This window comes from Sciurus carolinensis, chromosome 1, assembly GCF_902686445.1.
Source record: "Sciurus carolinensis chromosome 1, mSciCar1.2, whole genome shotgun sequence".
NCBI classification, from domain to species: Eukaryota; Metazoa; Chordata; class Mammalia; order Rodentia; family Sciuridae; genus Sciurus; species Sciurus carolinensis.
The window spans coordinates 22,017,749-22,042,718 of NC_062213.1; the positions used below are offsets into that span (position 1 = coordinate 22,017,749).

The following is a 24,970-nucleotide window of genomic DNA, read 5'->3' on the forward strand; positions in this document are numbered from 1 at the left end:
AGGAGGAAACAATTCTTAAAGATAATTGTCCATAAAAAGTTGGACTCAACTAACTAAGCAAATACCATGTTGGGTTAAAGAAGAGTCATATTAAAAAAAATAAGATAATAATGAGGAAAAACATGGTATCTGGAAATATTTAAAGATGAGTCTTTTGGTAGGCATGGAGAAGAAATAATTTATCCAATTTTATAGCCATATTACATATTTAGAACAGAAAGTTTAGTTCGTGAACCTGCACTTTTTAAACCCAATTTAAAATATAACTTGTAATATCTTAGAGCAAGATAATATTAGAAATTCAAGAATTTAAAAAATTATGCAACATAGCAATATTTCCTATCTTTTAAATTAACCTTTTAAAGTAATTATCAGTACATGTTTCTTATGCATACAACCTATGGAAAGCAGAAAGAAAAAAATTATCCAGGGATTCACCTTCAAAAGACTGGCACTTAGTATTTGGCATGTTTTCTTCTAGTCCTTGTTTCTTCGCATAGTTTTTGGTTTTGCCTGGCAGTCAGAGGCATTTTACTTGACATGTGGAAGTTTGGTCTTCAGTTGGAGCAGACTCTGGTTATGTTCTGATAAATGCATGTCTGTGATTTATTCTTTTCTTGTCATGCAGCTGAATAAGCAGCACCTTAGTTCTTGGCTTGAATAAATTCTCTATATGCTTTTAACATAAAACACTCTTCAGATTAGAAAGTGCATAATCCTTAGAGCAAAGAAGTGTGGTACGTGTTTCACAACCATTTAAAAATGATCAGATATGAAAAAAAATCAGAAGCACAAAAATTGCTTGGGGGAAGTGTGTCACAAAGATAAGACTTTACGGTTCTCAAGATGGGAAGCTCTCTCTCTCTGTGGTCCTAGGACACATAATTGATGTCCAGTAATATTTATTAAATGTGCACTGATTATTATTATTATTTTTTTGAATATATTAAACTTTATTTAAATAAATATTACATGGTAATGAAAACAAAAGAACGAGAGCACACAAAATTTCATGTGGACCTGAATCTAATAAAACTAATAGTGATTGAAATAAACTGATATAAAAGAATACATAACAGAATAAGTACAGTTCTATAGTATACTAATTGCTATTCTTGATTATAGTCAGCATAGCAAATAAATGTAGTGCTAATGAGTTTGTGTTAGGAAAAAGACAAGCAGGTATTGCCTACAGATCTGAGTGCAGTATATCTCAAACTTGATAGTGGTTACAAGGACTTATACCTATAATTCCTTGTTAAATCATACCTAATATATTTTATGTAATTTTTCACATTTGTTATATTTCATAATAGTTACTAATGCTCTTTGACAGTCTTGAGCTATCAGGTATTTAACATTTCTTTTTTTTTTATTGTAAACAAATGGGATACATGTTTTTTCTCTGTCTGTACATGGCATAAAGGCATACCATTTGTGTAATCATAAATTTACATAGGGTAATGTTGTTTGATTCATTCTGCCATTTTTTTTCCCTTCCCCCCTCCCCTCCCACCCTTCCCCTCCATCTATACAGTCCTTCCTTCCTCCATTCCTGCCCCCCTCCCTAAACCCAACTCCAACCCCAACACTAACCCTTCCCACCCCCCATTATGTGTCATCATCCACTTATTAGCGATATCATTCTTCCTTTGTTTTTTTGAGATTGGCTTATCTCACTTAGCATGATATTCTCCAGTTTCCTCCATTTGCCTGCAAATGCCATAATTTTATCGTTCTTTATGGCTGAGTAATATTCCATTGTATATATATGCCACATTTTCTTTATCCATTCATCAATTGAAGGACATCTAGGTGCACTGATTATTATTACATGTTTCATGCTGGTCTCGAGGCCTTAAGTAGGAAATCTTTTCACCCAGAGGAAACTTAGAGGAATCTAGGGCCAAAGAGACATACTGAACCCAAGTTAGAAATTCTGGTCCTGTCTGTGCTAACTGGGCACTGCCTCAGAAACACCTGCCCTTAACATTGTCACTATTAAATTGAGACTGTTGACTATATATTTGTAAATTGTTTCCTTCCCACTCTGACAATCAGTGGCTTGAAGAATTTATGATTCTGGAACTAGATGCTGAGAATGTTAAGACCCCCAGACCTAGCAGTTAGCTTGACCCTGTGTTGCCCTCATTTCTCACAGCCAGTCAATTGCCAAGTTTGACTCACTTTACTTTGTAAGTTAGGGGTTGGAAAATGTCTACCTGTTTTTTGTAAATAAAGTTTTATTGACTGTGGTTGCACTCATTAGTTTATGTATAGTTTGTGGTGCTTTTGTGCTACAGGGACAGCGTTTAGCAGCACTGACAGTGTGTTCTGCAAAGTCTAAGGTATGTATTATCTGGCCCTTTATAGAAAAAGTTTGCAAACCTACCATCTGAATAAATTATTTGTAAGCACCTCTCTCCATGCCCCTTGTCTTCTGTACCTTTGTCACAGCTTTGACCTTCATCTGTTCTCATATGGAGAACCCAAGAGCCTCTAAACTTAAATTTTTCCAACTTCAGTTTTGTGCCTTGATCATATCATTTTTTAAAATCTTGAGACACCAGTTTGCTCACTTAAAACCCTTCAAGGGCACCCTGCTGCCCTATTGATAAAGTCCAAGTTCAAGGTTAGAAAACCAGTACATCTTTACTGACATCTGAAGACCCTTCCAGTCCTAAGAGACTAGGTTTTCTGTGACATGGCATACACAATATGAAGTGCAAGTCACAGGAAACCCACTTAACCCCACCAGTCTTGAGTGCAAAGAGACCGACTGTTCTCTGTCCTATCTGAGAGGTCTACTTGTAGATGTAGCCTTGAGAAAGGGTTGGCCTGGGTTTCAAGTTGTGTCACCTGGCCAATCAGGGTGTCCACTAGTTTGACTTCTCTGGCATCCTCTCTCCTTTACTTGGAGATGGCCTTTTGTTCTGTACATGTACCTCCCTGGTACATAAAGGACATCCATCATATTGGGTGGCTTAGGGATCCACCCTTATGACCACATTTAGCCTTAATTACTTCTTGAAAGGCCCTATCTCCAAATATAGTCTCATTGGGAGCTTGAACTTCAACATACGAAGGGAGAGCACTATTTAGTTCATACCAGATGTAGATCCTTTGATTTTTCTGATGAAAACTAGATTCATTTACCCAGAAAAATGCAGAGACATATACATATAAAACCTTGCAGATAACTACAGACTTTTAAAGTTGCCTGTTAAAGGGAATATATATCTGAAGCAACCTCGCAGGGGGAAACACCCAAGAAAAGAATAGGAGAATATCTGTAAATGAGGAAGGGCATCCTACTCTCATTCATTTGTTCAATAGTTATCTACTGAGTGCTGCCCAGGTGCCAGCCTCTGTGCCAGGGTTATAATATTACAAGGCTCTTGGTCTCATGACTTTAGTTTTTGTTCCAGGAGATAGACAGTAAACAAACAGGCCACTCAGTATCAGAGAACCAAGTGCCCTGAAGAAAATCAAGAGAGAACAATGGGTACTGTCTGCCTGGGAGGTGACTTAGATGATGTGGTCAGGAATGTCCTCACTGAGGAGTGGATGCCCAAGTAGAGGAATGATATAGAGTCAGCCCTACAATTGGAGGCACGGGATTTGTGTCTTACGACATGCCAGTTACTCTGGTTTAATTTTGCATTAGCAGGCAGAACCATCGCCTCCTTCACTGGTTGTTTCCATATTCCCTTCTGCTGCCTGCAGAGCAATGACTGGGCTTTGCTCTGTCCTAGGCACAGCTGTTGTTGATTACTTTTCTTACTTTAGATGTCTTTCCCCTGTCTCTGAAATCTCTAGGTTATGTGTTCTCAGGGGCAAGATCCTCCAATTCAAACATCTGTTTCTCTAAATTCAGCGACATTACCAGAGCTGAGTCACTATTGTCTTTAGCCTGAATTAGAGCAGCCATTGTTTGTGTGCGCGTGCGCTTGTGTAGGGTGGAGTCAGCTCTGGTGGTGTGGCAAATGCATAAACAAAAATTATTTTTTCCATTGTTCTTTGAACGTGTCACTGTCCTCCAGCTTCCCAGGCGATTCCATCTGCCTGGTTAGCTCTTTGCCTAGTGAATTCCTGCATCTTCTGCAGAAGACATTTTAGGCCTGTAGACTAGGTGGGCTTTTCTCCCTTCCCAGCCACTCCCTGCACCACACACAAGCCTGTCCATCTTGTGTGTGCTTTTACAAACTGTAACACCTGAGCCATTTCTAAGGTGTGTATGTTTGTCTCCTCTGCTAGGGCACGCTCTTCTTTTGTGGGCATGGCTGCATCAGATTTGCTTTCTAATGGCTCACCAGTGTCTAACCATGTCGTTGGCAAATAGAAAGTGTGGGGGGGAGGGAGGGAGGGAGCAGTAAGTTGTCAGGAAGATAAAGGAAAGTAGAGTGGGAGTGAGGGAGGAGTTACAGGCAAAAGAGAATAAAGAGTCTGAGAGGTAACAGGGAATGAAGAGGACAATCAGGAAAGGTAAAGTGTCATTTGCCAAGCAAGGAGGGAGGGGGGGTTGCCTGTGATCAACACCGCCTACTGTGGCTGAGACACCGAAGGCTGAAAGCTTTCTCTGGGGGTCAGCAATTAAGGGATCACTAGTGAGATCAGCCACAGGGGAAGAGCCAGGTGCAGCAGATCCAGGCGTGGGTGGGAGGTGGGATTGGATGTAGCAGGTGGCTGGTGCTCTCGGGAGCAGTGAGGTGAAGTACTTCCCGTGCAGGCTCTGCAGTTGGACTGCTGGTTTCAGGTGCTGCCTCCGCCACTTGTAAGCATGTGAGTTATTTCACTTCCTTGTCTTGGTTTACTCATCTGTCAAATGGAATACTACAGTATCTATTTCTGAGACTTTAAATGTTCTTGGCCTATGCAGTAGCTGCTGCTAAGTAACAGCTCCTGGAGTCTGAGTGGCTTATAGGCACACATTTATTTCATCATTTACAGTTTTCTGGGCTTGGCTACTGGCTTCTGTTTGGGGTCACTTTTACTTTGCCTCATTCTGAGGTCCAGGTTAAAGGGACAGTAGTCTCTGGCCATGCCTTCCTTTGGCCATCACAAGTGCACAAACCGCATAAGCGAGTTTTAACATTCCTACTAACATCTTGTCCACTCACATCCACTGGCCAAATGAACTCCCATGACCAAGGCCAAAGTCTTTGTATAGGGAAATATTTTCTGCCCAAAGGGAAGGGGAGTGTATATTTATCAAGTAGAAGTTCAATTTACTGTAGTATGCAATATGCTTAGACTATTTCCCATACAGTTCTGTTTACACCCTAAGCAATAGAACACTTTTAGCAATTTTACTATGGGGAGGAAGAAAAATAAGAGAGTGGTTTGTTGATAAATGAACAAGAGGTTGAGGGAAGATTGTCATATAGAGTGAGATGTGAACTTGTTAATAAACTTATGGGAAGGAACCAGTGGGCTCATTGAAGATATAAAAACATGAGCTTACAGCCCTCATGGCTGTGGATAGCAGCAGCAGCCATGGAGGCAAATGGGGTAGACAGACTTTCTCTGATCATCTTTGTATTCTTGATTTTTTCCCCCTCCTCCCTAATCTTAAGGAGAGAGTTAAGTGGTAACAGTTGGTGTTTACGATGTTTTAATGGCCATCATATTGAGAAGTGACTGGAAGCATCTTTAGAAATAATTTACACCACCATAAAATGAATCGCTAATCTTTCAGAGTGGATTCTTTAGACTTTTGCTGTTTGTTTTTGTATATCAGCCAAGAAGATATAGACCAATGAGGAAACTGGCAAAATATTTTAGAAGCATTGTCTGATTTGAAAAGCTAAGTAGGAACATAAATCCTTTCTTAAGTACTCAGTCGTGTTTCCTGTTGTTTGCTGGTGCTTGACTTCTTTAGTTATCTCTTAAAGCAGTGTGCACGTGTGTGATTAAGATGTCCCCGGGATGCACGCCTACCAGTGCTCAGCTGTAGCACTATATTGGGAACCTAAGGGCTCTGGGATGAGGCTTGGCTGTCATCATTTAGCCTCTAAGATGGGTCCAGTATTTAAAGGGACAACAAAAACATTGATTGACTGCCTAACTCTGTGGGAGTGACTGAGAAAACTGGATGCACTGCCCTGGGTAGTGTGGGTAACTGGGAGTTCAGAGTAAGGAATGTGGGTACAGAGTAGGGCAAGAGGTTCTCACTGTTTGAGGGTGCCTGGGAGCCAGCCCAGGTCCTTGCACGTGCTACTTATGTGTTCTATCTCTGAGCTACGCTCCCAGGCCCCAGCAGGAGTTGTTTTAAAAAGACAAACTACATCTTGAAGGATGCTCATGCCTCAGCACACTGAATATAAATATTGCCAGTGTGTTTATTCATCTTTTTACTGAAACAACATGAGTGATGTTTCTTCCTGCTTGAAACATGTATTGATTGTATAATTGTTTAGTGAAAAAGAACCACCGTCTTCTTATGCTAATACCCAAGGTCCGACTTGGTCACTGTAATGGCCCCCAGGTTTTCCTCTTGTCTCATCTCCATGCTTCCTTTTCTCCTTTTGGTGATGTTGGGGATCAAGCCTCAGGCCACATGCATGCTAGGCAAGTGTTGTGCCATTAAGCTACATGTCCACCTCCATTTTTCCATGTTCTTTCACGTCTGAGTGATTTGCTCTTCCTCGTAAATGCCCCAATTCTTCCTAGTCTGTACTTTCTTTCAAATTGGCTCTTTTGCTTGGACACCTTCCCCTGTTCTCTGTGAAACCCGGCTTCTTCAGACTCATCTGAAATACCAGATACCACATGAAGTCTTTCGTGATTTTCTTGGCTTGGAGGTAATAATTTCCTTTCTCAATTTTGTAGTTTCTCATCATTATTTTCTCTGCCATTTTTATTTCTACTCTTCTTTCCCCTAAATCATCTGTAACTTAACTGTTGGCCAGCTTATTTTTGATCAATAGTACAGAAATACTCATACTTTTTATCTTATCTTTAGATAAGATAAAAATGGGGATCAATTGTATGTTGTACATAGTTTCTATAGCTTTTTTCTTTTGCTAGCATTCAATCTCTCTCTCTTTCACTCTCTCACATACACATACACTTCTCCCTCTCGGCATGTCTTAACTTTATGAAAGATGAACAGTTAACATCAAAAGAATACAGGAAAGACTCTATGAGAATAAAGGACAGACCTGTATTCTGAAAACATTTGGCAGTGGACACTCCTGAGGCTGGCTGCCTTTGCATTTCACCGAACACCAAGCAAAGCTGCATCCTGTATTCCTCCCCTCTCTGGACAGGCTTTGGAGCTGTTAATTTAGTAGCCTGTGAGCCTTACCAGAGCCAATTTATCTCTGAATCCCACTTTATCTCTATCCCCCTCAGAGATAATCCTGGGTCTCTAAAAGCTTGTAACAGGAAAATAACTGTGATCGGTCACACAGAAGGAACCAGGTTGGGAAGTAGATTATTCAAAGATCTGACAGTTGTTTCCAATAACTAAGCAGAGAGGCACTTACTTTTACAAAAGCATGTCTGACATGTGTATGAAAGAAGAATGGACTGGTTCCAAAGCCTGTTCTCAGAAAGCTAGGAATTTTATAAAATTCCTAATTATGACATGATGATTATTCTTATCTCTAAAGTGTAGGCATGATTACTTAGATGATTACAATTATACAATCATGGAAGAATTTTCTGAAGTAATTTTTGACCTCAAATTCTTGTTTTCTCAGTTTTCTTTTTTAAGGTTTACAGAACAGAACAAATATATTTTTAACACTGGGGAGAAAGGCAATGATGATCCTTCAAACTTGCACTATCCAATAGAACTTTCTGTAATAAGATAATGTTCAGTAACTGCCCTATCCAATGTGGCAGCCAGTCTCATGTGGAGCTACTGAAAAGTGCACAGTGCCACTGCAAAACTAACCTTTACATTGTTTTTAACTATAATTGATTAAAAATAGCCACCGGTGACTATTGGCTTCCATAGTGGACATTGTGGTTTCAAAGGACTGACCAGTGCATACTGAAGAGTATTGATCCTCCAACTTTGATGGCATCTTATCAATTTTTTTTAATATATTTGAGATATTAGGAAAGGAATAATTTTTCTTATTGAGACATCTTTAGCAGATTGTAGATCTACCAATCAATGGCTCTATTGAACTTTCAGCTACTTTTCACCCTCAGATGGCCACAAGTTGTACAAATGCTGATTTCAATTCATGTGTTAAGATCTGTTTTTCATTATTACAACTCTTGTTTTAGATAATATCCTTACACACACACACACACACATATACAGTCAGCCCTCTTATCTATGGGTTCCACATCTGTGGATTCAACCATGACTTGAAAATACTCAGAAAAAATTGCATCTGTATTGAAAATGTACAGAATATTTTTCCGTCTTTCTAAACAATATAGCTTAATAACTATTTACATAGCATTGGCATCATAGTATTAGAAGTAATAATTAAAGAATACAGGAGGGTATGCATAGGTTATATGCAAATATTACTCTATTTAATAGAAGCGTTTTGAGCATATGCAGATTTTGGCATTCTCAGAGGGTCCTGGGACTGATCCTGCCCAGATACAGAGGGAGGATTGTATACGCATTTGTGAAGCTCAAGTGAAATGAGGGCTGGAGCTTGTTAAGCTTGCATACTTCTTTGGACATTTCTGCGGTGAGCAGACAAAATTGCCAACTTGTATTGTCTTGCTCCACCCTCCTTGGGAGGAGGAAATGCTCACATTCCTCAAGTCAGACTAGATTCTGTCCAGTCTTTTCCATGACTCTGTGCTTTAGTGAATACTTATGTTTCTGCCTGAATTTCTTCTTATGTATTCTTTCCTTAATTTCTGGGGTTATCCCTTAAAGAGAATTTTAAGCTGCTTCTTTTTTTTTCTTTCCCAAAGACTTTCTCTGACCTTTTGTCCCCTTTTACCTTCCTTAGCAATACTGATCACCCACCCATCAACCTACCTTTCTTTCTCTCTCTTTCTTTCTTAGTGGAGCTGTGGGTATAAGTGCATGCAGACATATGTAAAAGAATTAAGATGCTTGGTTATGAATAAATTGATACCATTAAACAGATATTAACAAGAGCAAAGACTTAGGGATGCTAAGCAACATATTGAAGCCTACCCCAAAACACCATGCTGCTCAGCATCCCTAATTACAGCAGAGTTTGGTATTGAGCACTCACTATATGCAAGACATCAACTAAGCAATTGACATATATTTTTACTTAATTCTTTAGGTTCTTTATAAAACCTAAATTATGATTTTTTGTAATTTCATAGGTTGTCTTAATTTTAACTTTTTAACAATATTAACAATTTATTCACACCTAGAGTGAATAAACATGTTCAGTGATATGCAGCCAGTTAGTGGTAAAGCCAAATTTGTTTTACTCTAAAACTGTGATTTTTACCTCCTAAGCAATGATTAAGATCTAGAGGGAAAAAAACTCATTTCCCAAAGTAGGAAGGTGTGGCGGGGCAAAACGGTGGGTAGCTGGGAACAGTTCTGGCTTTCCTTTCACTTGTGCCATTTTTGTGGTGGTCATCAACATGTTGCTTGTATCTCCAAGTCTTTTTGTCCTCTTAATACCTACCTTAGTGATAGTTGAAAAGATTTCCATATGGGGTACTTCCATAGTGGACCCTCTTCTATTCCTGAAGTACTAGATTATCACATGTAAAGACTTCCTAACAGATGAGGGTCACTTTTTTTTTTTTTTTCATTTACTTGTTCTGGTGGAGAATGCAATTAATCTTGTCAGTAGAATCTGTGTTACGTGAGCAGATATTTACTTTATCTTTATTTATAACCTCCTTCCAATGTTGTTTATATATTCTAAAAACTGTATTTTTTTTTCCTTTTCAGTTTTTAACTGAATTACACTTAACTTGTCTTTTAAGTTTGCATTTTCAAGTCTATACTATGTTTATTCTTTTAAAGTGCATGGTTAATGTTTTGTTTAGCAGTTGCTACAGTTGTTAATGCCTAACATTGCTCTACTCGGGAGGAGGCAGTCGGGTAAAGATGGAGGATTGATGTTCACTGAACTCATGATAGGCCTCAGGCATTTCATATGTACCCCTCTTTATCAATACAATAACAATGTGAGGGTAAAAAATAAGGTAATATTACTATTGCCATTTTACAGAAAAGAAGTGATACAACTTGCCTGTGCTTAAATATTTATTGCATGAAAGTGGTAGAACTTGGGCTTAAATCAATGTATATTGAATGGCAGACAGAGAGATGAATGAAAATGTAAATTAAAAGTTAATTGTAAACTTTATAAAAGTGTTTCTAGTGTCTTATTTAATTGTTTTGTATATGGTATACAATAATTGATTTTATATGTAATAAAACCCATATAATAAAAGCACATATCTTAAGTGTTTCAATTTCACAAGTTTTATCCTTACATAGTTTTTTATAACTAAAAACAAAATGCAGAACATTTCCTTTCAAGAAAGTACCCTCTACCCTTTCCAATTAAATCGTTTTGTTTCCTCCATTCTGTGGTTGAGCCCATCCACTAAGTCTTTTCTTTTGGTTATTATATTTTTCAGGTTTAACATTTCCATTTGTTGATTTTGTTTCTTGGCTGCAGCTATTTTTTCTATTTGCGTCAGATATAATTGCTTATTGAAGCATTTTTAGCTCAGCTGATTTAAAATATTCGTCAGATAATTCCACATCGCTGTCATGATGATGTTGGCATCTATTGATTGTCTTTTTCTGCTCAGTTTGAGATCTTTCTGGGTCTTGATTATCAGTTATTTTTGATCAAAACTTGGATATGTTCATTTTATGTTGAGTCTGAATCTTGTTTAAACCTTTTGCTTTTGTTGGCTTTCTTTAACATAACTCTGCCTAGAGAAAAGAGAAGATGCCTGAGCTACTTGCTTCCAGGTGGAGTTAGAAACCATATTCCAACTTGACCTCATTTGATGCCTGAGAGGAGGGGCCGCTTAGTTATGGTTGGGTGATTGTGGAAGTCCTGATTCTCCATCAGAGACACCATGGAGAAAGGAAGGCTTGGCTCTTCTCGCCTGGGAGGGGTAAAGCTGAGCCTTGCCACATCATCTAAGGCGATATTACGGGGGTTAGGAGGTTGACAGACATGCAAGCGTGCGTTCTCTGCTTGGGCTCCTTGCAACTGCTTGTTGTGAGTGTTTGGGTACCTTGTTAAGGTCCAGCAAGGGTAGAAGTCTTTCTACCCTGCCTTTGTTAATATAGATGCTAAGGTCATGTTCTTTCTGCAGTATTGGAGTAGAGCAGCTGCTATCTGAAAGTTTTCTGTCTTTCTAGGCAGCCCCCCTCCTGGTCCTTCGTCTTGTTCTTCGTACTCATTGGCATTTCCAGGTGTCTTCACCTCTGAGTCCAGAGTATGAGGCAAAAAGAAAGCCCAAGAACTCCCTACCATGTCATTCCTCTAGTTTCAAAGTCTTTAGATAATCTGCCTTTTTTCTCCTGTTCAGTCTTCTTATGTTTGGCTTATCTATGGTATCATTTTTATTTTTAGTGGGATGAATTGAGGGGAAAAAAATCAGTAGATCACATGCAGTGGACGAAAGTATTGTTCATTTAAAAAAAAAACTTGGTTCAGTTTATAAATATAGATAGATGTATGTTTGAGCACTGGTTCATAAGATGGAATCTGTTTCTTTTAGTACGATGGATAAAAACATTTTAAAGTCACCAGTGTACGACTACTTATTACTCTCATGGTCTGGTACCAGACCCCCTGTCTACAGTATCATAGAAACTCTTAGTATAACTGCCCATGGGTCCTCATGCTAAGTGAGAAGAGTTAATGTGCCTGTGCCTTAGATTGTCTGTTGATGCTGAAATGTTAGTCAAGCAACATTATAATGTCTACTCCACTTAGATTGTCTAGTCCTGGTATTATAGATAGGACAGGTGAATTTGATGTGGTGATTGCACTCAAGTAGCCTTTGGGGAATGAGTTTCTGGCTTAACAAATATTTTACAAAGATGAAATTGTTTCTGCAGGCAAGCAAACCAGAGTGAGGCTCAGAGAGGGCAGTGTCCTGACTCAGAGGCACATGGTCTGAACATCTGGCTAGGTTGGACCATCATCTGGGTCCATCTCCAAAGGCTACACTGTTCTGAGGGCAGCCATGGGGCAAACTTGTGAAGACAAATGGGTGTGTTTTATGGGTCTAGTCCTTTACTTTCCCTGTTATTTCTTCTCCCTGGCCTGTACCTGCATAAAAGAGGGGAGTTTTCCATTACTAGTTACTTAAACTTGTTGAGGATATACATTTTCATCATTTAATGCTGCTGAGCTATACACTGGAAATCTGTATCTTAACCCTGTTGTTTTGATAGGGAGAAAAGAACTTCTACCTGCTTTAGAAATTTTAAATTTCAATATGTATATGGAAAACTGTTATTTAGCTGACCAAAGAGAAGTTTGGAAATCATATTTTGGCTCTCAGAGCCTGACCCAAATACAAAAATTAAACACAAGTGAGTTCATTAAAATTGCCTGGGAGTAGAGGAGTGTGGAATAAATCAGAGGCTAGTCCTGTAAACACCTGTGACTTCTTCGCTGTTGTTAGGGTAAGAGATCTTCAGTGTCATCTAGGTTGATTTCACCTCTGATAGTAGTATCTCTTAATAACAGCATTTATTTTTAATGTATCTCTTCCTTGTTAAACTAATATTGTCAACCTCTGTCATAATTCATAGGAATTATGAAACCTGGGATAGAATGTTTTCCTAGGATATTAGTCTTTTTTCATCCTTTAAAAAAAAACAATAAATCAATCATGTTATTGGTTAAAATGGAATTGTGTGTCCTTGTGCAATGGTTCATCTGAAAGTCATAGAAGAAATCATAATGACTTAATAAGCAGATAATTACTTTTCTCATATCCTATCAAGTCCAGAGGTGGGCATCAAACACATAGTTTGAGTAGCTCAATGATGCTAGAGCCAATGTGGCTGTTAGTCATTTGACCACCTCTCCTGGTGCAGCCCTATGGTTGCACAATGTCTGTGACCACTCTGGACATCTGCAGGCAGTAGAAGAGGGCAGGATGTCTTAAAACCTGTCTTTATTTGTCAATTCCAGTACTGTCTTTCCCCATCAAACTTCTTATGTTCTTTAGGCAATAACCTGTCCTTAGCTACTTGTAGCTGCAAGAGAGGCTGGGAAATCATTTGACTTTGTAGCCTTCTTTCAGGAGATGATTAAGAGGAGAGTGTTAGGAATGTGTTGCCAATCAAAAGTGTCTACTATAAAGAGTTGTAGACCTTTTGTGATGCTCAGATTACTTCTGCAGAGTCTCTGCTGAACTTGAATCCAGAATTTAGTATATGAGCCATCTCCATTAAAAAGGTATCAGAGGGTCTTCTCTATGTACCTTATATGAGGGGTGTGTGAAAATAGGACCATGGCCTCCAGGACCTTCATCTCTTGCTAGATCTAGCAAGACATTCATAAAACTTTAAATAACCTATCTCATTTCTAATAATGAATGATGGGGAATTAGCGTATATTTGTTTTACTTAGCAACATTTCTTCGGTGCCGAATGTGTACAACTGTTTATATAGGCTTTGCAGGTACACAGATGAATAAGACAGTTTGCTGTGCAGATGGCAGTCAAGTAAATCAGTATTTGGGGGACAGCACTATGATTCTGTGTTTTACCATATGTTTGGTGAATTGTACAATTAGGTTAGAAGCAACTCTTTTGAAAAAAGTGCAAGTTATTCATAAGAAGTCAGTGGCAATGAGTATGATTGAAAAGGTATCTTTCCATTTTACCTACACTCGTCCTATAAACAATAATTGGGTACCTATTGGAAGTTGGTTACTTGACTAGACACTAGATTGGAAAAGCTCAATGACTAGTAAAGTGCTTCAGGGACTCTTAGTCACAGACTAGGCAGACATATTAATAAATATTTGCAATTCATGGTGCATACACATGGAAACACATTCAGATCTGCTAATAAGAGGTGAATTGTCAACTTTGATTAGGAGAGATATTGAGTGCAAGATTAGTTAAAGCTTTACAGTGGAAAAAATAGAAAATATTTCCAAAGGGTTATCCATGCAAATTATAGAAGGACCAAGTATATTGTATATAAAATAATCAGTCCTAAGCAGAGGTGCACTAAGCATTTCAGGGAGCTGCTAGAGGATTCTGCATGGTGGGAGTAGAGGTACCATGGATATAGGATCCAGGTCATCTTGCGTGTTTGGTGGGAGTGTTTGCCCACTTCCCTCTTCAAGACAGAGCTTTATCAGAATAAAGGAACTTTTAACTTGAACACAGCTCCATGCCTTGCTTCATGAGGGAGCTTGTGGTGTGAGTGGCAAGGACTAGAAATTGTGTGACTTCTTGGTGACTCCCCAATGAATGCAGTGGTGCTGGTGCATAGTCTTCACACACATAGCGTGTTGTCTTCAGTGTTCATGTGTATTGTATGCGTTGAGATTTCATTCCTGTTCAAGGTGAACAGTACTTCATGGTATGTATCACATTCCATTTATCCACCTTTCATATGTATGAAAGTAAACAACAAAAGAATCTGTTCTAGCTAAACATTACCATGAGATCATTCGTGAAATAACAAACTTTTGAATAAAGATCTCTTTGGAACTTGTCTTTCCATTTGTTGAGACAGTAGGGTGTTGAAATGAGAGGGAGTAGGTTTTTTTTTTATGTTTTAGTTTTGTTTTCAAATTTTTTGTTAAAATATTATCCAAACCAGTATTTTTTTTTTTTACAAATTCATTACTTTTTTATGCATTTATTTATTTATTTTATGTGGTGCTGAGAATGGAACCCAGTACCTCACACATGCTAGGGAAGCCCTTCACCACTGAGCTACAACCCCAGCCCCACTCAAACCATTTTTAAGTGTACATTCCAGACGCATTTAGTGCATTCACACTGTGTGTAAGCAGTACCACTGTTCATCTCCAAAAGCCATCTCTTTATCCCATCCTGGAACACTATACACATAACTCCCAGATAGCCCCTCGTTTTCTCATGCCTAGTCCCTGGGTAACCACTGTTCTATTTTCCATCTCTGTGGATTTGACCACTCTAAATTCTTCACATAAGAGCAATCCTACAATATTTATCTTTTTATGCCTGGTTTATTTCACTCAGGATGATGTCCTCAATGTTCATCTATGTTGTAGTATGTTCAGGATTTCTTTTCTATTTAAGGCTGAGAAATATTTCATTGTATTGAAATATGTGAGATTTTGTTTATCCATTCTTCCTTCCATGGACATTGGGTTGTTTCCAATATCTCCTGTTTGAACCGAACTCTCATACTTCCAACACTCTGGTCAAGCTGGTCTCTCTTCTGAAAAGGTTCTGCTCCACTTGAGTTCTACCTCCTTGTCTTGGGAAGCTAACACCTACTACCATCATGTGTCAGCTTAGATCTCTTCCTTGGAAAGCTTTCTAGGAGTCTCTGGCTACCAGAGCAAGAATCTTGAGCCTGCACTGTCTCATCATACTTAAGAAGCATTCAGAATGTCCACCAAATTGATCCACCTGACTCCCCCTCACAGTTGGAAGCTCCTGAAGGGCAGTTTCATCTCCTACGTATTGCCTTTGTCTCTGCTCCCTGTGAGTGGAGAACCTGGAATAGGCACTTAAGGAACCGTTGATCCACTGCAGAATGAACCAGGAATCTCCTCTTTTCACACAATCTTGCTTTATATCAGAAAGAAACTTTCCTGCTAGTAAAAAAAAAAAAAAAAAAAATTGGTACTCAAAATGTCAGGTATCTATAAACAGGAGGCAGAACAATTATTTTTGATGCCTGCACATGTTGCCTCTTTCTTCACAGAAATGTTTTAATCCCCCATAGCTGTTCCCTCTGTGACTGCAAGCCCAGTTGTTGATTTAGGTTTTTGTGCTTGGACTTAGTTATTTAAAACTATTTCTGACCAGCTTTGCTTTGTTTTCTCAGAAATTTCATGTCTTTAAATCAAGCAACTCTCCAATGGCTTCTCATTTGCTCATCATGTAAAAGATGTCCCCATTTCTGTCCTCATCACTACACTTTCTTGTTTTCACTAAAGCTATTTACTCAATGTAATGGGCTTAGTCCCTCATGGGTCAACTTCAAAACCCTCTTCACATTCTACTCATCTTCCTATCCACTCTTGTGTCTACCAGAGTTCTAGTTTTTGAATTGGCATTGCAGCCAGCTCAGGATCTTTACCCAAGTTGCTTCCGCTGTCACTTAGTTCAGTTGTCACTAATGTTAATTTCTTCCAAATCTAGAGTTAAAATTCAAGCAGGTTTTACATTTCTCTTTAAACATAGTAGTGAAATATTTCACTGCAAATGTGTACACACGTCACTGGCTCTTTGCGGTGCCAAATCCGCGGGTATTTGTCACTGCCTGCAGCAACAATTTGTGCGGGTCTTTATAGGTGGTGGACTGGAAACTGAGCTACTTCTATCTCTGATCTGCTTCCTTCCTTGCTTGTTTATAGAGGATAGAGGAAATGAGGCTTACTTGCTTTGAGAGGAGAGAGAGAGGCTTTGCATAAGAGAGAAAGAGAGACTTTGCTTAAAAGAGAGAGACTATACTTTCAGAGATCTATATCTTCTTAGTTCTGCTGCTGCTTCTTAAAGGTGCGTCCTGCATCCTGTGAACTAAGGGTGCGTCTATCTGAGGTGCTTCTTAGTGATGCGTCCCGCATACTGCGATCTACCTATCTGTGATCTAGAGGTGTGTTCTCAATTTTCTGCTCTGTGATCTGCCTTCCCCACCTGCCTGCTGCTTCTCTCTACTAACTGCTTCTATCTGCTTGCCACTTCTTCTTCTTCCTTTCTGCTAGTGGCTTCTCTCCGCCTCTTGCTGCTAGCTGCTGCTGCTTACTGTCGTGCCCCTGCCTACTGCCTGTTTATATTCCCTTCAGGAGGCAGAGGGTGGGGCCATGCCAGTTGCAATCAGGTGAGGAGCCAGCTGCCCTATCACGGCAAGGGTTAAAACGAGCAGGCCCCATCGTGCCTGCTCGCTCGGGAACACTTGTGCACGTGTTGTGCATGTGGACTTAACTGAATACGGACCAGTGATAAATCACCTGAGTGTGCTTATGTTAATTAACCTCCTCACTGCCGATGTGATCAGGCGCCCGTTCTGGCTGGCACAGCCCCCAGCACACACACATACATACATACACATATTCTAGCATTGTTTCGAGTTGCCATCTTGAAGATGCCATCTTTTCTTTTTTTTTGAACACGCAAAATATTGGAAACCAGATGAACTGTGGGTGGGACTGCAGAGTGATCACAGTAGAGTGGAATTTCTTTTAGAGAGAGGGACCAGCATCCACAGAGATGAAGAAAGTACAGAAGTCTCTTTGATGAGGGGCGATGGGGGAAGAGAAAAGGAAGTACTGGAAGTTTACCACTAGTTCCCTAGCATTCCTAGGCCCTGATTCCCAGGTAGGAAGCGTTGAAGGCTAATGCTGTTGAGAAACATGAACAGCAGACATTTTTCTTTTCCTCTTTATTGTCTCAATCTTTCCCATGTCAATCTTCTACCTCCCTATAGAAGCATGCCTTTTAAAAAGAATCAGCATTTTGTTTAGTTAATTAAATATTAATTGTAATTAGGCAATTTCTTGGAAAAACTGATACTAACAGTAATTGATCTCATATTCTCACAAGTTTTGGTTACCAAGTTCTTTCTACCATTGCCTGATTTGGGCATTGTAGTTGGTTCCCTAGCATCCATTCTGCTCCTGCCCTATTGAGCATCAATGTGTTTGGAGAATTGTCCTTGGCTAAGAGTATTCCTGTCTTCACTGCCTGGGTTTTAGTTCAGTGATAATCATGTGATTCACTCCTGGCCAATAAGAAAAGAGGCAATTTTGGAGGAGGTTTAGGGAAAACAAGATCCTGGTCAGACAACCTCTCTCTATTGCAAGGTGAAAACCAGAAACTTATAACTCTGGGTACTATCAGGGCCCCCAGGTTTAGGGTAAAGGTGATGCCATGGATAGCAACATGGCAAAGATGAAAAAACAAAACAAAAAAAACAAGTTCCTTTATGACACTGTTGAGCCACAAATTAATCAACTCTAAACTTGTGCAATGACTGAACTTCCTGTAATGAAAACTAATATATTTCCTTACTGTTTGATCCAGTTTGGATTTTCTCATCTCTTGCTTGAAATCATGTGCATCCTAAATGATCCATGATTGTTGCGACCTTCCATAGAGACCTGTGTCAACCTTTGTGGCCATAACCCCCCTTTGAGCCTCATTTCCCTTATTTGAGAAATGAATGTAATTGTGTCTCAGAGTTTTCCATGAAGATTTTTGAGATCCAAAATAAAACCTAAGGAGGCCACACAAACTAATACATACTGAGTGCTTATTGTGTACCCAAATAGGCTGATCCTTGGCTTTAGGAAGTTTAGAGATCTGGAGAAGAGAAATTCACAGGTAATGTTTTTATGGTAGAAATAAGATCACATTGCACAGCTCCTCTGTACAATCCATTTTTTAGATCATTTTTATTCAGATTTCTTTTGAAGATCATATTTGTTGAGTGCTTACTCTTCCAGGCACATGACCTAGCATGGGGAGGATGGAGGAGTGGGATGAAAAAGGGGATAAAGAGAAAGAATTTTTGAAGGAGTTGCATGTAAACCAAAACCTGAATGACGTGTAGGAATTAGGTGAAGAATAGAGAAGAACATTCCAGGCAAGGAAATATGAATAAAGTCTAAGGGGTGAGAAAAAACTTGGTGAGAGAAAAGGAGACGTGTCCAAAGTGAGTGGATGAGAAATGACATGGAAGGAGATGGAAAGTAAAAAGGAGACAGATAGCTTAAGATTTTTGAATTATGCAAGTAGGAAGCCAGACCATTAGGAAATTTTTAAGCAGAAGAGTATCATGGTCTTTCTTCTATTTCCTGGACAGTTAATTTTAATGGATCTTCAGAGCTGAGGGAGAGCTGTTGTGTTAGTTTGGCAGTCTGGGTATGAAACGTGGGTAGTTTGGGCCAGGATGACAGTGGTGGTGGAGATGGTGGGATGGATGGATCTGAGCAGTACTTTCTGCAGAGCTATTGGACGTAGTGATTGAAGGAAGGGATGTGCTAAAGCGTGGCGGGGGTGATGCCTCACTTTCTGTAGATGGAAAAGCCTGGAGAAAGCAAAAAAAAAAAAAAAATATTTTTTTTTGTACTAAAACTAAAGTTCAGTTTAAACCATGTTAATTTTGAGGCATCTGCTATGTGTTGAAATTGAGACTGAGCAGCAGTCAATTTCTTACATCTGACACTAACCAGGTCTGTCCAGGCTGGTGTGAAAACTGGAGTCACCAGCATGTTGATTGTATTAGGAGCCACGGGGATGGTTGGCACCTGTTAAGGAGGAAGTAGAGAATGGAAGGGAAAGGGCTTACCTGACTTCTGGGAAACCTTCCTTCAAGGTGAAACATTATTCAGAAAAACATTCTACAGAAGCCAGGGGAAGAGCAGGCCTGGGTGGGTGCCTAGCAAAAGAGCAGGATTTAGATCTCAGAAGCTGGATAAGGGGAAGAATGGTGATGGAGGAGGGGGCCAGAGATATTGGGTAAAATGAGATCACCAATAAATCAGTCTTGAGGGAGAGGGTGTGTGTGTGGTGGTTAAATATCTGACCTTAAATAACTTGAGATAAGGAAGGGCCTGAGGATGGGAACTTAAATTTGAAGGGTTGGGGTCATAGAGAGGCAAAGTCCTTTATCAGAGCCCTCAGAACACACACCTGCACATGCACATGGATACACATCTCCCAGTGGTACATGGAAGTCGTGTATAGTTCTTGTAACATTTACTGCTATTTCTTTGGTAATGCTGGGAACACAGGAGGAGATGAATACAGATTTGCTGAATGAATAAATGTCCCAGAAAATGAACTTCAGGTTTTGTTCGTGAGGGTATTCATGTTAAAGAATGTGGGGAGAGTAAGATAACAAATCGGGAGCCACTGGGGCTTGTCTCCCCTGATCGCTTCACTCTGGTCTTTCCTTCCCTTTCCCCTAGCAGCAATGACTGTTTAAAAATCCCTAGTTATTTTTTCTGCCTCTTCTTAACTTGTGAGTTTTTTGAGGGTAGCTTCTATCCTACTTAAGTGCATGTTTCCAGACCTGTCCCAGGAATGGCACATAGTATACGCTTATTAAATATTGGTTGACTGAAAGCAAGAGGGTGAACTTAAGTGGACATTTGAAGAATAGAGAAGATTGAGAAGCGGGTAGGAGTGAGTGAGCACTTTCCAGATATAGGCAGACAGATGAACTAAACAGTAGGGTTGTAATAATTGAATGTATTGGAAGCAATAATGAAGCTGCTGATTTGATATTCTCATCAGAAATGTGGGGATTGCTGACTTGCTCACCTTGGAACTGGTTGCACTTAAGTCTCTCTGACTTTCAAGCTCAGGGTTCCTTACTACCCCATGCTCCTTCCTCACCCTGTTATTTTCCATGGTTATCACACTACCTCTTAACTCAAAGGTGTCTTGTTTCTTCCTATTTAGACCTGATGAAATATCTTCTGTCTTGGGCACTTTCTTTGTATGATTTGTTTTCTGAGTTCTATTTGTTCTTCTTTCCTAGCTCTCCACTGTGGTTTGAATCCACGGGGTATTGATCACCCTGCCCGTGCTGAAGGTATTAAACTGCAAATTGAAGGTGAAGGTGTGGAATCTCAGTCCATTAAAAACAAAAATTTCCAGAAGGTGCCTAACCAAAAAGGAACCCCCAAGCGACTACAGGGAGAAGCTGAGACGCCTAAGGTAGGTAATAAACCAGCTAATGAAGGGAGTCTGAAGCTGCAGCTGCAAACTCTGTTGTGGTTCAGCCACAGAGAAGACCCGATAGTGCTCTCACTAATTACTGTAGGATCTTGGGTTAAAGGAGCACAGCATCTTGATATGTAATAATAAATGAAAATATTGACTGCCTTCCCTTTGGATGAAATTGAAACACTTTTGTGGTCAGTCTAATAGTGTGGGGCTCTGAGCTGCGGGTTATAAAGAGGGATGTCTTGCACTTGAAGCTGAAAGATTGATCTTCCTGGCTCAGAATTAACCCTCCGTGATGTTGGGTAAATCACAGGACTCCCTGAGACTCAGGTTCTTCATCTGTAAAGTGGGAATCATTAACCTGCCTCCCCTGTCAGGTTGAGCAGAGCAGGTGATTTTGTGCTTGTGGAAGTATTTGTAAAAGCCTGAGTATGAGGAACTTTTACTGAAAATAATAGTGTTAATTATGATAACTGACATTTTATGAATTATATATGTTTGCAGGCACTATTGGAAGGAATATTGATGTACCGACTTACTTGTGTTCCATAACCTTCCTGTGAGGTAGATGATAGTAAACCGGTCCTTAATTAGTGGAAGATAAAAATTGATCTATTTTGCTCTAGAATACTTAATTTTTTGTTTTTAGTCTTCTATCTAAATCTAGGCACCAAAAAACTGACTAAATATGCATGGCGAAGGTATCAAAATGCAGGTTTGGAGGGTAGGTGATTCTTTGCTAAGGACAACCTCCTCGTTGTCGTCTTTTTTTTTTTTTTTTAGTACCTGGGGTTGAAATCAGGGGCACTCAACCTTTGAACCACATCCCAGTCCTATTTTATATTTTATTTAGAGACAGGGTCTCACTGAGGTGCTTAGTGCCTCGCTATTGTTGAGGCTGGCTTTGAACTCATAATCCTCCTGCCTCAGCCTCCCAAGCCTCTGGGATTACAGGCATGCACCCAGCCCCTAGGACAGCCTCTTCTAAGAGCTACCTGTGTTAGAACTGGCATGATTTGGATTTTTGTCTAAAGTCAGTAAAGATGTTGATGCATAGTGTTGAAGGTGTTCATTTTAGTTTTTCTGTTGGAAATTGAGGGAATTAGTCTTCACATAGCATTTAGTCTCTCCCTTTGGGTATTTTCTGCAGGAGAATTTACTCTCATAGGTTTGTTGAGCGAATACACGGGTGCAGACCTTGGACAGTAAATGTAAGCACCCAAGAAATATCTTAAATAGGAAGGTCACTTGGCTATCCTACAATGACTAGCTCTCTCCTCCTCCAAATAATGTCATGCAAATTAAAATCCAAATGGTTTGTTTTACCTACAGTTTGGAATAGGTGCCATTATTGCTCCATTCTTGAGCTTGGATAATTAGAAACTGAGGGCATTACTCACATATGTCTGTGTGTGTATGTGGCAGGAAGTGGGGAATGATTAGTGAGGAAAATCCTGCAGGTACTTTGCTCTAGACTTCTTAGCTGACAAATTGCAGCTCATAGGAAATGGCTGATGATCATTCAAGTTGGGTTTGTGGGCAGAGTTGGAAGTAAGTGAACCAATGACATCTAAACTTGATCAATCTGTGGGACCACACAGGCGTCTTGAAAGAGCCAGGAAAACAAACGCCCTTGGGGTCTTCTTTGACTAGGAAGATAAATATAATTTGTCTGAGCAAGATCTTTTCAAACGGATGCTTAAACTATTAAAAATCAGAGTGTAAAAGAAAGAAAACAAAATATTGATATTTGCTCTTAATTCAACTTTCAACATTTCCAAATTATATCTTTTTGTTTGCAGAAAAATTCGTAATAGAAAATATTCGATTCCAACCCTATATGACTACATGACTTTTGAATTGTTTTGAATATGTAATTTTACAGAATATCCTGAATTTTTGTAGCACAGCCCTTTGTCTTGGTCTGTAGATCCCCTCCTTGTTGATTTGTTGATAACATAATTCATTGATAATATAAAAATTGATAATGAACCTTTCCCTAGGAATAGCCCAAATATTAGAAACCAGCTTCACATTGTTCAAATTATCTACAATAAAACCCCCAAACAAGTGGGGTTGAAAGATTCTGGGGTCTTCACATTGATGTCATATTGAGGGCTGAATAGACTAGAAACTTTGGTAAAACTCAGATAACATGTTTGTTCATTTTTTTATGGAGAACCATATGGCAAATGTAGTTGCTGGGTAAATTGCTGGAAGTACCCTCAAGGGATTATCGTGGGCCCTGGCAACATCACACACCCTGAAGTTTCTGTCCTGCATACAATGCGAGCTTGTTTACGAATGTGCAAACACATTTTCTCTTCTGTCCCATTTAGAGGACTATTGGAATTCCATTTACCTTCTTTCCTTTTGGGTAGGTAGATACTTCAATCTCCAGTAATTCAATCTACTCTAAACTTGGGGTTAGAAATGCATGCATTTAAAGCTAATCAGTAGTGTAAATTGGTCCAGTTTTTTTAGAGAATGGTCTGAAAGGTAGTTATTCAAATTTTAAATATGTGTAATTCCCTCTCCAGGTACTCATGCTAAGGAATTAATCATCAGATACTCAAAGTTGGCTGCAGGAGAATAGTCACTGTAGTGCTGTTTATGATACAACAGTGTTGAAAATCACCCAAGTTTCCATTCATAGGACACTGGCTAAAGAAATTTTGTGAAGTCATGCAATGGAATAGAGCCCTTCCTATATAAGACTTCAGAGACCTGTATGTAATTGCAGGAGGAAGTGCATGTGATAATATTTTAAAGTGGGGAGGGAAACAGAAGGGCAGGTCACTACTGTGTTCACATTTGTATAAAAATGTCCTTTTCTGTATAAAGGCATTCCTGAGTCTGGGAGGGTTTACTCCACACTGAGCAATAGTTTATATCTGGAGTTGAGAGTAGCATTCATTTTCACATGCACTTTTGTTTCTTTGAATTTTTAAAAAGATATGCATCCTGTTAACTACATCTATTTTATCTCCCTTTTCAAATTTCCCTACTGAGTAGCTCAGACGTGACTTTTCCTCTTTGTTGGATAGTACTCTGCCTCTTTTCAGGTGCTGGATTTATTGGGGTTCAATATGACTGTATTGGGGTTCAATATCAACCGATCCTCAGAGAGTCAAAGTGCACACACGGCAGTGCAAATCACACAACGAGGTTTTATTGCAAGCTGGAGCCTGGACGGCAACCAGCCTCTCAGACCACTACCATGGCTGAGTAGGGAGCGGCCCCAAGGGATGAGAAAGCCCTCTACTTAAGAAATGTCCAGTCATTCACATACAAAGACCTGTACATTATTGGTTAACATTCGAACAGCTAAACATTTGTTCTCTTTTGGTTGGGTCCCGCCAATTTATTTGAATCTCATTGGGTCCCACCAAAACTGAATGGTCCTGGAGGAAGAAGGGAGGAGGGAGGGGGTGAACTATGCAGGAGATGAGTCGGGGCTAGGCCACCTCCCCTGTCCTTGATAGATAAGGTTTCCGGGCAACTGCCCATTTCTCGGACAGAGCCTTGATAAACCCCGGGGGCCCAGTACGTCCTGTTTGTCCTGTATTGGCTTTTGAGGGTAGCACCTGTGCGCCCTTTCCTGGGGCGAGGTTTTACGGGCCAGTTCCCGAAATGGCTTGTTCATTCAACATGGCTGCACAGATGTCACCTTGTTCTCAACAACTTCTATTTCTGTGGTAAGTTTATATGCCAAAGGAGTGAGTGATCATGGAGTATTTTTGGCCTACCTGTGCCTTGGATTGTGGTGGCTGTCTGATAGAGCCCTTTTGCATTTTTCTGCCCGATCCTGGGGATGGAGTAACTCTGACCAGGTGTTACATCAGTGTTTCAACGTGCTAGCCTGTGTTTGCTTCGGACTGATTGTGTGGACCAAGTCCCCCATATGTGCTTCAGCGGCTTTAACAGGGATCCTGGTGCCTGCTTCCTTTCTTGCCTTTGGGCTCTGCCACTGAGTACAGCCATGTTAGGCTTTGAAACCAATCCTTTGGCACATCACTTATTTCAGATCCCAGCAGGCATAGTGAGCTTTGTGTCTACTCACTGCTGTGGCTTTCTGATACCTAGAGATTTCTCTTCCTTGGCATTAAGTTTGGCCCTTTATAAATTTTAAAATATTAAATACAT

The 24,970-nt window shown here is 39.8% G+C and overlaps 1 protein-coding gene across 2 annotated transcripts in view; it reads left to right on the forward strand.

Annotated features, from left to right (window-relative positions):
• Positions 1–24,970, forward strand: part of Samd12 (sterile alpha motif domain containing 12) — a 400,984-nt gene that overhangs the window by 17,305 nt on the left and 358,709 nt on the right. For both annotated transcript variants that reach the window (XM_047555647.1, XM_047555652.1), the window contains exon 2: positions 20,637–20,815. In XM_047555647.1, the coding sequence (XP_047411603.1) occupies positions 20,637–20,815 (179 nt within the window). The remainder of the gene's footprint in view (positions 1–20,636; positions 20,816–24,970) is intronic.